This window comes from Varroa destructor, unplaced genomic scaffold (assembly GCF_002443255.2).
Source record: "Varroa destructor unplaced genomic scaffold, Vdes_3.0 BEIS01000004.1, whole genome shotgun sequence".
In the NCBI taxonomy this organism is placed as follows: Eukaryota; Metazoa; Arthropoda; class Arachnida; order Mesostigmata; family Varroidae; genus Varroa; species Varroa destructor.
The window spans coordinates 35,354,069-35,369,177 of NW_019211457.1; the positions used below are offsets into that span (position 1 = coordinate 35,354,069).

A 15,109-nucleotide genomic window follows, 5' to 3' on the forward strand; every position below is an offset into this window, starting at 1 on the left:
AATAAAGCAGACGATAAATGAACGCATTCACCAGCTGATAGAACCCCTTTTCACTTCACTCAGCCCAATGTTTTGTTATTTTATTTAAAACATCAAAATTTGACATTTATTGTATAGTAATATTGTCAGCAACAATGTAGCTTTTCAACTTGAAATTAATCTATGTGTAGTTGATCTTTAAAATTATTATTGTGCAACTGCTTCTTCTCTCTCTCCATGTACGCGTTTTCTAGTGCAGAGAAGCGTCAGCTGATTTCAGTAGTAGTAATAGTAGTGGCGGCAGCAACATCATCATGTTAAATAAGATTGGCAGTACATATCGTCCCTCTCCCTTTAGCGCCTCCGTCGATTATACCATTACGGTCTTATGGTTGGATTTGGGCGTACAGCTGCTTTCAGTAGTGAAAACTATTGACCTTCTTAGCACTTCACCCACTGCGTGCAAGGTATCAATCTTCAAATATGGGCTTACGCGATAACCCTGTGGCTATGGTTGTCGGTCACGTCATTTGCATTTTATTTGGTAAGTAAATTACGCAAGTACTTGTAACAGTTTTCTGTTACTAGTAGAATACAATATATCTGATTAACCAGGTGACAACAAGGCAGAAACAGAGACTGGTAAGAATACTTTAATACACTTACTTGCTTCTAATAGATCCGAACTTAATTCCGCCTATAGAATTTCTGCAAGTTATCAATTACCACTTACTGGTATTAGTAGGAATTAATCAGGGAGCAATATGGTCACTTTCGCGCCAATGTGATGTAGGCGAAGGTGGGAGTGTTTGCCGCTTCGATTTTTCTAGCGAGAAAACGTTGACTTAGAATATCTATGATACGAATTTTTAAAATTCATACAGGTTAGAAGTTCTGTGCAACTTACGTTGCTGAATTTCTTTCGTTAACTAAATCTTAAAACATGTGTTTATATTAGACATCTAAGTTTTTTTTTTGCATTTCATCGAACTTCTGTTGAACAATAAAAACCAAAAACTCTATCTTTTTACTGCAGTTCCAACGGTAAATCCTTTTACAGAAGTTAACAGTGTTACCTAACATTATATGATCATTATGTCTATATGGTATAATGAAAGATTAGGCTGTATGGGCCACTACGTTTCGAGAATATAAGAAACCGGATGTCGTCGATACAAATTTTAGAGAAAAATAGAAGAGCTAAACAATACGAAAGTACAACTCAACATAGTAGGAATACATATACGTGTGTATATGTCTTAGTAAAATGTAGGCATCGTAGCTTCGCACTCGTTGTAGTAAATGGCGTTGCTGTCAACAGTGTATGCGGTTGCTGTCGAAAGAAATTTTGAAAGCACTTTTCGGATAAAACAGTATGTGTCGATACATACACCACATTGCGGATAGTTATTATCTCAGGTTATAATTTACCATGGATAATTATTATGGCATAGTCACGGTAGGTATACAAGTTTCAGTTTTGTTAAGTTGGCTTCGGAGAATGATATGCAAGATTACGATTTCTCCTCCAAGCAAAGTTCACTTCACACAGTAGAATGTCAGAATAGCAGTGTAAACCTGTGATAGTAACTTGGCAATATATTATCATAACGAATCATTTTTGTGAGCCATGATCACAGCCGTTTTTAAAAAGTTTTTATTACACGACCGATTTTTTTGCACGCAATCAATGGTGGCTTACATAGCCTAAAATTGTGGGACCAATTACAAAGGTGTTTTCATGTCTACTTCATATTTCGAACGTGTTTAAGTATAAAAGCATGCATGTCTTTCACGCGGCGTCCATAGTTCAATTTTAACAGTAGTAATTAAGACACACTTCTAAACTATCGTACCCTTTTGGTATTTCGTACGTCAATATTTTTTTTTGTTTAGAAGTCTTTTTCGACAATCATATACCTATAATTGAACCTTATAGTGGAACTTGAATTTTGTCTTCTTGTTTAGAGAAAGTGTTTTATGTTAAATTCTGTCATTATTTAAACTGCCTCTCTGCGCACATTGAAGATCAGACAATAAAGACTGGCTGAGCGTAACAAATTGGGTACTTTAATGTATTTGTACGACAGACACCATTAGAAAACGTGTTTATACAGCCATAGAATTATAAAACTAGTAGTCAATGCCGTCTACATGCCGCTATTCGATCACCATATCCTCTCCTACCTAATAGTATCTGCATCTGGAATAGCACAGCGTGTAGTTTTACTTACACAACAATTTTATTCATTTAGTATTGACAAGTGTAAACAACGAGGTGAGCCCTTAGGATAATTGTTGAACATACTGGATTAGCTAAAAACATTAGCTTTCGGTTGATGAAACAACGGCTTATCAACTCCGAGTTATCATAGTGGTACGCTTCAACATTTTTATAATTTACCTGGTAGTGTTCATGATACAGCTCCGTATATGTCTTAATACGGTTATTTTCCATAATATATTGCTTTACACATATGGCCGTTTGTTGACTGAATTGTCATTTGATATATGTGATGCAGTATTTTCGTAATAAAAGTTCTAAAATATTAATTATTTTTTTGAATTCATTGAGTTTTTAATATTAGCGCATGATGCAGTTACAAATCCCTCTTACATACTTTAACGAATACTAAATGAGTAAGAGTTTTTGCTCATTAAAGAATCGCGAATCTTCAAAAGATGTTGAAGTGCAACGCTCCAAGTTAGTAAAGAATCGCATTTAGGTACATAGTACGGTCATGAGGTGAAGGCAGACGTACGAATTAAACAACGAATAGTGCTTATGCAAATCTTCAAAATGCAATCCAACGTTTATATATAAGTTCATCAAGTTAAAGTATACAAATATTTGATTGTCATAGAAATTCAAAAAACTGCGGATCGAAGTTTTCATTATACAAAAAAAATTTAAATAAATTGACTAAAAAAACAGTCGAATTCGTATATTCTTTTTTGTGTCGGAGAAATGCGAAAGATACGATAGCTAATGGCGATTTTTGTTTCTACAATATTTGCTATGATTTTTCTCTGTGTGCACAATTATTTTTTTATTAACGCATCGAGTTTGATGCAAGTAAAATAATACATTAGTAATGTATTATTATTTGCATAATGCCTCCACCTAAGTACCGATAAACAGTTTTTTTTTTTATAAAACCTTAGATATGTGTCCTTCTTTGGTTCCATGGAGCAGAACTGGTGGCGCAAATTATTCGGAAGCCTGGATTAACACGCGCGTTAGTGTATGACCCATGCTTCTCTTAGGCAAAATGTTGGATCGAGGACCTGTCCCTCAGAACTTAGTGCCCGCGATATGATTCGCTTCTGCACGACAAGCCACATAAGCGATCAGTGCACCACGTCATCGGCGTCGGCCAACAATCTGTCAGTTTGATTCCAACCCTATTACAGATAATGGCGTACGAGGCCGAAAAAGAAGACATTACATTCTGCGCGTCACATGATCAACTGAGTCCAACTTCGGAAAGCAGGATCAGATCATCAACAAAGCAAGCATTAGCACTGTTGGCGGTGTCGGGTCTCTTTTTCTCCGTGGTTACCGGCATCTAAGTAAAGGGCGGGAAAAAGCTTGTACAAAGAATGAAATAGTGTACGAAGAGTCAGGTTTAAACTGTAAAGATTCCAAATTAAAAAAAGAGAGTAAGAACTGTATGAGGGTCGTTGTAGGATTATCGAGACGGCACACAGACATACAGGCATAGATTAATCAAAAGGGAGAAGCGTAAAAAGTGCTGTGCCAATAAGAACAAGCGGCCGAGAATGGCGCAGCTATGCGCGGCAGTGAAGCACGCCGTAACGATGAACTGCCTTTATATATAGTTTATATAAAACACTGAGCGTTTAGTCAAACCCGCGACACTTAAAAATTCTACCGATTCTTTCCGACTGCGCTATGAGGATTTCAGAGATCTCCTAAGATGAGGCTTACGAGACCTTGAATGTTCCTCCGTGAACTCGCGTCACGGCTTGCCGTTTGTGGCAGGATATTTCGTTCTGAAATTCCTTTTGTTAAAGTCTACAAGCGGCGCCGGTACGCCTTATGCACTGTCTTCCTTTATAAAATCTTCTTTTGTGGGCACCTAATCCTTCTCAACTGGGCTCTCCATTGATTTTTGTACTTCTGGGGCATTAACACGTAGATCAGACGTCACAAACAGTTACGTGTAGTACAGATGTTTATAATGGCGAATCAATCCCCGAGCGGTCAGCGATCTGTTGTCGATTTGATAAGTGATGTTTGCGCTTTCCGCCTTATTTTCTGTCGTCTGCGAACAAGCAGGATCTCGACATATTTCTGGCCAGTTTCATATATAGTGTTCTAGGCCTGTAGGTTTAAATCTCATTGCTCCACTAAACTGTTAAGACCTGGGTATTTGGTCAAAGCTTTTCAATGTATATGCCAACCGCTACCATACTGAAGGTTAAGAAGGCCTAAAAAGAAACAAATAAAGTATATTCTTAATAACGTAGAGTAAATCATATTTCAGCGGCTCTTCCTGTCCAGCTCTTCTATTTCGTGGGTAAGCCTTACAAACGAGGTTTTTTTTGTGACGATGAATCTTTAAGACACCCGTACCACGAAAGTACCGTTACCAGCACCGTTCTATATATCTACGGATTCGGACTTCCAATTTTAACAGTATGTAATAAGCTTTATTTTTCTTCAATAGTTCGTTATAGTTAATAAGTCACATAATGCGAATACTGCAAGATCCAAGGGAACTCGACTTGCTCGGGTTAATTTGTTTTTTTTTACAGGATTTTAGAATGCGATGTCATGACATCTTAACGGTTCGTCTCTGCTGCTGTATTTTATCGGTCGGACTATATATGTTTACTGGAATTGTCTTAATCGGTGTCCTTGAAAAAAATTTTTATTGGGCCTGCAAATGATACAATACGATCCTATACTTATTCGAGCAATTTTAGTGTGTGTCCGACGGTAGTGCTTCAACAAGCAGCTCCTGGATCTACCCTACCATTAAAAACTTTGCTATAGCATTTACAATACTAACTCAACAAATTTAAAGCGAGGACCAGCAATCCTAAAACGTTTAAGCAAAGTTATTGGACTGTTTAAAAGGCAGTGCTTACTTGATCTTCATCTCTCTTCGACAGTGAGAACGATTTTATTGAAGGATGTTTAGGTAGATGATGGTTAAGTTTGGCGAATAGGGAGGTGTTGTTCAATGATTACAATGAGCCTCAGCTTCTAATCCACTTTTCGCTAGCGAATACTGATTCATTAGTTTGTGCAAAAATATATGAAATGATAACCGTTTTATTTTAAATCAAATTGGCATCCCAAAGTAGCTTACCTTCGATATTAGTATCGTCCTTTTTCAACCTGCTGTATCAGTAAGAATTACATTTTCGCGCAGAAGCTAAGTAAATGACTTAAATCCGGTACGGTCGGTAGTCATTGTTTTAGACACTTGCGCTAAAGCTGCGAGAGCTTTAAATAATCAAGCTTTAATTTAGGAGCTCAAGCGGTATACCTTTAAACGTGGTTCCTTCTCATGTTAGATGCCAGTTCACTCCAACTGTAATTAACATCAAGCAAATAGCTCCATCAAGGAACAAAAGTCGTATTTTTGTGAACATATTGGATTCATTTCAAATCAGTCCGATAAGGGATCGGGTTAATTATAGTCTTTATTGGATAATATGGAGGTTTCATGCACTAAAAATACATGAGACATGTGAGACCAAATCTGTATTCCTACGTATATCGCTGCTGTGGTCTATAGACTAAACAGTGGATGAAACACTGCTTAGGATCTTCAGCTTTGCCAAGCCTTCATCAGTAGCTTAAAGGAACTTAGCCATCATATCTACACATAATATGCTGCTCTTTTGTTACCTTGTTGTATATTACCATGTTCGAAACAAACCCAGACAAGTACATCGAGACCCACGGACGAAATACCCAGCAACCATAATCCAAAAGTGTGGTGCGTAGTATTTTATATCGAAGCTAACACTCTGCTGTGTAAGCCTGCCCGTCGTGAGTTTCGGCAGGAAACTGAAACTCGCCCTATCACGCTTTAGGTGACCTTTGTCAGAATGAACTGCGCGTTAAAAAACTATGCCGTTTTATAAGTAGTAGCTTCTTTGTGATTATAAGAGCTGCAAACTCACAGTAATGATAATTTGTACAGATGGGTTTACCTTGACATTTTTCGTGCTACACAGTGGATCGCATATGATATTGAATTTCCGATCCGATTCAAGGACTGCTTTAAATACTAGTGGCTCGCGGGTGAAGCACCTCCCTCTACTAATATAGTAACGCGGATTCGAATAGACATATTTGATCGTGCAGATGGATAGATGCAATACTAACGCAGTTTGAGAAGTAAAACTCAGGACATATACTATAGAGTGATTGGAGGTATACTTTCAGAGTGTGAAGATGTTCTTTTATTGAGGAAACTGGATTATTTGTATTGAAAACATTACCGGTTACGCTCAACCGTAGAATTGTATGTTAGGTTGAACTGGTAACTTTAAATTATTAATGTAAACAAAGCCCTCCAGAGGCCACGTGGAGTACTGGAAGAACCAATATAGCAAACACTTCTTTACTCTAATTCTTTGTTTTATTATAGTTCATCATCGTGGAGATTCTCAACGTACGTCTAGGGCAGCCCAATCTCGAACCCCAATTTGAAAAACCATTCCTTCGGTACCGTGTGCCCAGCTTTATTCAGAACATTTATCAAAATACATGGCCGTTTCTTCTCGGCGCAACTATTCAGCAGATGGTCACTGATATCGCCAAATACACCACTGGACGGTACCGTTAAGCACACAGTGCATTTTTTTAATATATTTAAATATTCCGAATTATTATGCTAATATTTTTAATGATTGTTTTTGATCTGACGCTTAGCGAAATACATTGCCTTAATGATAAAGCTTGTATTTATGGGTATGATACTGCATTCCGAACATTTTTAATTAATATAAGCATCCCTTTGTAAAATGTATTCTTGCCATGTAGTTTAATAGGATTCTATTTGTGTGCTATTTCTTCTTTCCCTATTACTGCAATAGGCTTCGTCCACACTTTATTGCGGTATGTAATCCACAATATCTCGATGAATTGTGTAAACTGCCCTATAAATACATCGTGGATTTCGAGTGCAATACAAAGTATACCGAGAAGCACCTTAAGGAAATGCGATTGTCGTTTCCATCTGGACACTCCTCATTCTCAATGTTTTGTATGCTTTGGATCATTGTAAGTAAAAGAATATAGACGACGTTTTTTATATTTTCTTTTGTAGAATATAAAAACGTTTACAATTGACGGAGCATTTGCTTCAGCTGTCAGTGTATTTGCCTAATGGGCAACCTGTAATTTCGCAATTCTGAATTTGCAGCTTATGCAGTTGAATGCTTCTTTTCATGTACATCGCTAGTCGAATATTCGTTTTTTGAGAAGGAGAAACTTCGCTTGGAACTTTCACAGCAGGCACATCACGGACAAGTCGCCTAGAATAGAACATAAATCGATATATCTTATATTAATTTCTATGAATGTATTCGCACAGGCATGTATTAATTTATATCTATTTATTGGATATTAGCTTACGTCGTGTACGGGTAGGTTCCTACCAAGGGCCACTCACGCTTTTTTTCAAAATAAGTAAATTCTTCTGTTAAGTGTATTGACATTTTATCGTTCTTACAAGTGGATATTGCATGGCTTATACTATGCTCGGTCAGATTTGAGTCTGGAGGTTAATTAGGTAGCGCTATAAATTTTTTGAGCGAATATAATCAAAAAGTGGATGTACATTTCATTGCTTTCATAGATTGCTTATGTACGAACATAGTTTATTTCACTATATAACAATTCCACCTGCCATTATAGCATGCATCCAGTAAAACATAGTGCTAAAATAGCGTTCTGCAATATAACATTCGACTAAACTGTTATGTGTAAATTTCGACGAAGTTGTGCAGCTACGGCATTTATCTTCTACTAATTGTACGAGCTTAAGAAGGTCGAAGATAACAAAGTGGTTTCTTAAATGTGCAGATAAGTTTAAAATGATCCGGGCATTACATCTGAAAAAGATCATTGAAAGTGGCTTATCGCATTATTTCGGCAGATGCTTCTAAATGCGGAAGTTGCGCAAATTGTCTCTTGAGTGCACTATACATAAGTCCATCTGTCATGGGCTCAGTTCTTAAGAAACCCATCTTTGGCTTTTACTCTTCGCCGTCAGTAATTCCTTTGCAATTTTTGTGCAAAGAAATCTTATGTTGAGCAAACAAGAGAGGCACAGCCAACGCTTCCGTGATCACACCAGCTCGTTCTTCCATTTGAAGTATATGCGGGGACGGCCACCTGGTAGCGAGCAATTTAAAAATAAAAAATCCGGTGCATTTACATAATTTTTTATTATAAACTTTATACCCTCAGGATCTTACTTATATAAAATCAATATTGTAGGCTCTTGGGCTTTTTGTATGGCCTGTCTTACTTACTTAGTCACCTGTCTTACTCAGTTTTTGGCGCCTATTTTATATACATCTAGCCCTATTTCTAAAATGGCGGCACGAATCCTCTTAACGTTGTCCACTGACTATGAATTATTCTAGTATACTTTACTTTTTGACAAAAACGGTCCATTACATGATCTAGGAGGCCATTGATATCACCCAGCCTGGAAGTCAACTACTCACCTTAAGTGAATACTGCGATTATGTTGTTAGGTATGTGGTAGACCATCCTGCCGAAACTATATATATTGAAAATCTTTTTCAACGATGCGGGTATCTTTTGGTAGTGACCAGAGTTTAAAATTTTGCTGAAAAAGAGAAGGCCACCGATGGTCTCGGCCTAAACGCCGCACACGATATTGTTTCTTTTGAGATGTAATGTCCTAGCCTAAATAGGATTCTCGGTCTACGAGAGACCACAGACAATGGACGAACCTAAGAAAAATATTCGTGTTGCCATTTTAAAGGTAGAGGCAGATGTAAACGAAAAAAATGGTCTAACACTGAATGAAGGGAATAACGGTTATGAAAAAGGCAAGCGAATCCATTTCACTATTATTGTATTTAAGTAGAATCTTAAATGCGTGAAGTGCGTAATAACGATTTATTTGAATATATTTACTTGTGTTTTTTGGCGTCATCTTGGAGTCGCCTGCGACTAGATGGTCGTGGTAATAGTGCGCAAAGCAAACACTGTACCTAACTTGTGATATTTTTATTCTTCTTATGCTTACTTCAGCTTTATTTAGAGAAGAGGTTGACCGTACCGTGTGTCATGCTTCAAGCTGGAAAGGTTATTCTTCAGTCGCTGTTCTTTTACATAGCCTGGTTTACTGCCATGTCGCGTGTATCCGATTATAAACATCACTGGAGTGACGTCTTATCAGGAATGCTCATAGGTTCTGTGACTTGCGCTGTTGTATTTACAAAAATCGCACCGATCAGCAACATCAAATTTTACAGCTGCAGCGTACGCCAAGATCAGGATCCGTCAGAACCGCTCGAACAGATTCAGCAAGGTAACGGCGAGACACAATACATTGCCATTCATCGACAACAGCATCAACAAGCGCATCCGCAGCATCAGCAGCTGAGATTGCATACGAACTATCAAGACCACGAAGACAGACTTTCGGTCGAGCCTTTAGAGCGTAACCATTCAGTTCCGGCTTAGATTCATGTGGTCTGTGTGTCGGGAACAAGTAAAGCTGTTTTAATCTGGTCGCAGTTCAATCAAAACTAGAATTACTGTTTCAAGCGTCGCAATTCGCAATATACTGAATTGTGAAGTTACTAAAAGTCACATAAGAGTTGGTTTTAATTGTTTTGTAAGTCATTGAGGGGACTTACGAAATTTTAAAAGTTAATCAACAGCTAGCTTCTGCGCCAACGTACGAGTTGATTTATTGAACAACGCTCCCAAAAGTCTGCTATTTGCTTTTTGTATTCTGTCCAGTAACCTCAGACAGCAAATCAAGTTACGTTTTGCCTAAAAGGGCTACAATCATTTGTGACGTTGCCATAGTTCTAATTTATTTCTCGAACGGAAAATACTTTACTTTCGACGGTCGAAATTATGAGTTGCTAAACGTTTATGCATATTATAAAGCGGCTCCTATCTGTCGAGTATTTGTGTCGAAAGTTGTATATTTTTCATTTGTGTAATAACTATGATATTTGAGAGTGAATAGGAAAATCTCAACTTACTAGAAGCTGAACTTTAGGATTTGATTAAAGATTTCAAGAGTCTGTTTTTATTTTCCCCCAAATAGGCTTAATGTAACGTTTTGCTTCGACGAAAAAAATCGAATGAAATACGTTAAAAAATAAGGTTAAGGGTATCACAAAATGCAATAACATTAGAAAAAAGGTTACTTCACAGTCTCGTTCGATAACCAATTTCATCCGAACTGTGTTTTTTTTTTGTATGCACAATATATGGAACATATTTGGGTTAAGGTCTGCCTTCTTGCTACGAATGCACCGTGCCACCGGTATTGTTAATACTAAGAATGAGCAGCAATTACCAGAACAAACCGAAGCCTATTTTTCATTTGCCTAACCTTTAGTTCATTATAAGGTACCATTTATTAATCTCTATGGTATAATGGCTACACGTTTGTACTCGCACGAATCCGTTAACTCCGTGTCTCATTTATGGGTAATTTTAAGTCAACGTCAAATGAAGTCGACGGCATGGATTACAAGGTAGTGCCGTCCTCAAGGTTTTTTATCGGAAGCGTTGCCAGGTATTAATGAAATATTATTACCACTTGTATTCAATGAATTGTATTAATCTATCGATTAGAACGACAAACTAAATCCCTCGAAAATTCTAGAATGTGTTTAATATGCAGTGTACGCAATGTCAATACTTTAGTTGTGGCTAAAGTCATGATTAAAGTCGAGCAAGTCCTAAGATCAACAACCTTTGGGCATTAGAGACATTCTCATAGAAAGGCTGCTTAAGCTTTAAATTTCGTAGATGTTTCGGTGCTGGGTTTTCCACCGGATGTCATCTTTGCAGTGGCGGTTTAGTCTAACCTTAGGTTTTTTCTACCAAAGTTTAGTTCCGGTAGTATTTTTATTATGGCTTGAAAACTAGGGAACGTTATGTTGTATGAATATATAAATTAGAAGTGAATATCAATAGCTAAGAAAAAACCTTTCCCCTTATGTTAATGGACACTTTCTTGTGCATTAATCGAATGAGGTAGAGCGCATACTATGAGGCCATGGGACGACTTAGTCACTTTATTTGGTTGGAAAGCGTGGATGGTAAAAAAAAGGCTAAAACATGATAGGCTTTGTTTTGCGTCTTGCTTAATCAAAATCGTATCAGTATATACAGCACCTTTTCTGACAATGAGCGGAAACATGCATACTTAGTTGAAACCAAAAGTTCTGCTCGTGGTGCATTCCTATACCATATTTGGCAGGTGTGTTAAACTTCATCTTTACCATTTTATTCCTAGGTCGGTGAGGCTTGCAGTTCTCTGTCCTCCTTGTGCATCGATTGCTTCCGGGATGCTACCTTCTTGTGAAAGATTTATATTCTTTGAGAAGAGTAGGCCCTGGTGAAGACTTTTGAGGTCTTTGCAGGCGAGGATGATCACCCGTCACGCGTTGCTGAGACTGTTCTCATGAGGCCCAATTTTGGTCTTCCGTGAGGTCAACAAGCCCACTAGGCAGTCAAAATTGCCAATCAATTACGACAATACAGAAACAACGGCCAAGAAGAAACTACAATAGTAAAACTTCCGAAAAATATGGTAAATAGATGTTATATGTGGTTTATGTGGGTTCCGTAGCATTCGATCGTAATTAAGATACCCTTTATTCCTCGAACATTCAACACTTCAAAGATCGACTGAAACACAATAGAAAATTGTCCACACCCTAACACGTGTTACGTGCTTCACTAAAATCCCTTGAAAGCTTTTTACTGACGAAATTACTAGCGAGTGAGGGTTTCTTATCTACGGCAACAAGCACTCGTTAGTTTATATATTCCTAATATTACTGTAATGTGGATTAATGTATTTGCAGGAGAGAAGGGCGTATGTTTTCATAAAACAAAGCAACGCAATGCAATAATGAATACGATTGAAATAAATGTGAGCGTTATTGCTCGTAGTAGCCAATATGCAAGCGAGTGGCGTCTATTAAGTTACATTTTGCTTTATCCCTACACATCTGTTAGCACTATTTTCACACATATGTGGCTGTGAACCAACCAAGTATCCTTAAATCTGATTAATCATTATTCTTATTCCCATCTGTCGTCCACTAGAAATGTACGTTTTTCTAACCGCAGTGATTTTCCAGTTTACCAAATATTCTGTTAGAATATTACTATCCTTTTTTTAAATAGTAAAGTTTAGTTAGAAATAGTATAATCTGAATACGAAGTCACTGATTCAAATTTCGAACTTCATTTCAGAACATTCTGGCAAATAGCGGACTGTTTCAATTGGCCATCGGTCGTTTTCTTATATAACAATGGATATCTACAATAATAGTACCGATCTAAGTAATTAACGATACTTCAAGAATGCCGAAGAGGACTTTTTAACCGATTTGACAGCTAAAGTCTGATTCTTGTACAGAGACCCATATATACAAGTATGTATGCACTATGCATAAATTGTATTGACTGAGCACTGCTAATTGTACTGTCACTTACTTAAATAAACAAATTAACTAATAAAATATTGTTGTTGTTTTTTGCCCTGTGACTGTATCCTTACTTTTTTTTAATAAATTGTAGTTCATTGAACGCTACATCTGGATAACGATGCGTTCCCAGCGTTGAAAACTGTGTAATTAAGATCACCAAAAAACTGTTTTCACAGAGGAACTCGCTAGGAAGCAAAAAAAAAAGAGACAAGTCATTTAAAAATGAATAAATCTATTTAATGATGAGTACATAATATTTTATAGTCATCTTTGGTCTAAGGAATATACTTCACTGTTACAGAGAACATTACGAATGTTCTTACAACTGCTCCGTAAAATGCAAATACTTCATTTAAATTAAGCGATGATTTACCAAGGCAAATCTGGGTAATGTCAGTCGTTGCCGGCGGAATTGCTATACTCCAGATAGGCAGAAAGTAGTATATGCACCAGTATTTCACAAGTGTCACACACCCTGAAGAACCAACCGTCCATTTGTTTACGAACACCATATAAAAACATATCCGTAATATTATTCACCCTAATCATGCTGGCCTCAAAAAAAAATCAGTTCTCGAGTTCTTTATCTATCATCTGGCGTAAATAGTAATCGTGAATTCCCACAGATTCAATAGTAGTACTGACTAGTCCTTGCAAGAATATTTTTCGCTTCCATTTACAGTGTGGTCTCATGCTGGAGGACAAGGATTACATCGTGAAGCCAGTAATATGGTTGATGAAGATCACCTTCGCAAAGATATGGAAGACGGGACCATGATTTTAAAATGTAACCCAGCGGAACTAGGACGCACTCGACTAAAGAATCTATCTGGTCTTCCATCGTTCTGCCGCGAACTTCAATTGGCTGCGAGGCTGTGTAATGAGGAGGATTATTCTCAACATACTGACTAACTGGCAGAACTAACGCAAGTAGAATGATGCCATCTTTAGCTAACTTGTGAGGAATGTTTTTCAAGATAGTAATTGGCTCATCACAGCGATCCAAAAGGTTAAGAGCAGCTATCATAGAATATTTCATGTTGTCGCTGGGGGAAGACCACGCATCTACTTCCTTAACGCTGTAACCGCGGCGAGCTAATATTTTCCTCATGACGAGCGAGACCTCTGTCACATACGTCTCTTTAAAGAAACGACTAAATCTGGCTGTGACGTTCCCATCTCCGGCTCCTAAGTCTAGCACTGACTCTGCGAGATGATCCGAGCTCCAACCGGTTAGTTTGAGGAATTGCTTTTCTGATAGCACAAACATCGACCCCCGGTTAAGCCACCCATTGAGAGACGTTTTTGATGTCGCCCATCCTAAAAATACTCGCATCATGGCATGCCATAACTGTGTACCCAGCCAAGAACTTTTTTCGGTACTTTGCTCGATGAATTCCTGGGTGTCTTCGTCACACGATAACTGTATGAACTTAGATCGAACATTTTCGCTCCTAATTGCATCAAGATCTATGTGATACCATTGAGAGCGATCGATATTAGCAAATTCTTGTTCCTTCACCAACCGTTCGTAAACAGCACGAGCGATTGGCGAGTGAATATAAGGTTTAATACGCCTTTCTTCCGTCCCCATCAGGATGGTGCTAGCAAACACTGCCGCTAGCAATGTTAGAGCAATGGCGAAGCTTCGGCTAGGTGCCGAACGGTCTCCGAAGATCGCATCAGCATAGGAGCAGTAGTACATCCACTAAAAATAAAGGAATATATATATCATGAGAATTAAAACGTTGAATTACACGCTTCGTTCACACAGTTTAGCAAATAAGCTAACTTCTTTTGGATCACAAACATGTAAGTAATCAACCACGACACCGGCCATTGTAATTGGACCGGCAAAGTCTGTCGTCACTTTTTTCACGGGTCATCAACTGGTGTTTGTTTGCAAACATTTGTCGCTTGGACGCGACGATGATTTTGATGGAATAGCAAACGCGCTAGTAATATGAATGAGTAGCTCCGTTTGCCATCGGATCAGCCCGATTTACGTAGCTTAATTCATAATAGCTATTCTTTTTTTTAGGAAATACCTTTGTTACTCACTAGTACGTACGTGCGATTGAATACCGCAATAAATGCAAGATGCCACATTATAAACGTGGTAACATAAAAAATAATACCAAGTTGCGACTATAATTTGGATAAATTTTTCTCCTTACATTTCAAAAATGTTAAGCGCTCTATCAATTAGTATTTTTTTAAACAAGTTCGTCTTCATACTGATTGTGACCACCTGATGGGATACCTGCAACGATACTTGCTTAATGTTATGCAAGAGAGCAGTAAATAAAGCTTTCACAACACTTTTTGTTATCTGGGGTAAAAAAAACCTTGAAAGCTCCTCAATAGTAATTAGCACTGGTCCTGAGAAAAGAAAATCTATGGTGCAGAG

At 37.8% G+C, this 15,109-nt stretch overlaps 2 protein-coding genes across 9 annotated transcripts; one reads left to right on the forward strand and one right to left on the reverse strand.

Moving 5' to 3' along the window:
* The first annotated feature begins 125 nt into the window (after positions 1-125).
* On the forward strand, positions 126-12,732 carry LOC111250473 (putative phosphatidate phosphatase). 6 transcript variants are annotated; one of them, XR_015327373.1, is made up of 7 exons: positions 126-523; positions 4,491-4,642; positions 6,615-6,802; positions 7,063-7,249; positions 9,260-9,539; positions 11,623-11,792; positions 12,464-12,732. XR_015327373.1 is itself a non-coding variant. In XM_022805800.2 (6 exons), exons 1-6 carry the CDS (start codon positions 463-465, stop codon positions 11,501-11,503), a joined length of 876 nt encoding a protein of 291 aa, XP_022661535.1. In that variant the 5' UTR covers positions 126-462; the 3' UTR covers positions 11,504-12,175. The 6 variants fall into 6 exon arrangements, 3 of the variants coding, with proteins under 3 accessions (XP_022661535.1, XP_022661533.1, XP_022661530.1); XR_002673385.2 differs by lacking the exon at positions 12,464-12,732 and adding an exon at positions 10,693-10,769 and having other exon boundaries at positions 11,496-12,175; XR_015327372.1 differs by having other exon boundaries at positions 9,260-11,792.
* On the reverse strand, positions 4,490-14,602 carry LOC111250472 (protein-L-histidine N-pros-methyltransferase). 3 transcript variants are annotated; one of them, XM_022805793.2, is made up of 4 exons: positions 13,073-14,602; positions 12,771-12,884; positions 11,482-11,704; positions 4,490-7,503 (listed from the first exon to the last, which is right to left on the reverse strand). In XM_022805793.2, the coding sequence occupies exon 1, from the start codon at positions 14,402-14,404 to the stop codon at positions 13,376-13,378; it is 1,029 nt and encodes a 342-aa protein (XP_022661528.1). In that variant the 5' UTR covers positions 14,405-14,602; the 3' UTR covers positions 4,490-7,503; positions 11,482-11,704; positions 12,771-12,884; positions 13,073-13,375. The 3 variants fall into 3 exon arrangements, with proteins under 3 accessions (XP_022661528.1, XP_086844604.1, XP_022661529.1); XM_086988478.1 differs by lacking the exon at positions 12,771-12,884; XM_022805794.2 differs by lacking the exons at positions 11,482-11,704; positions 12,771-12,884.
* Positions 14,603-15,109: the final 507 nt, after the last annotated feature.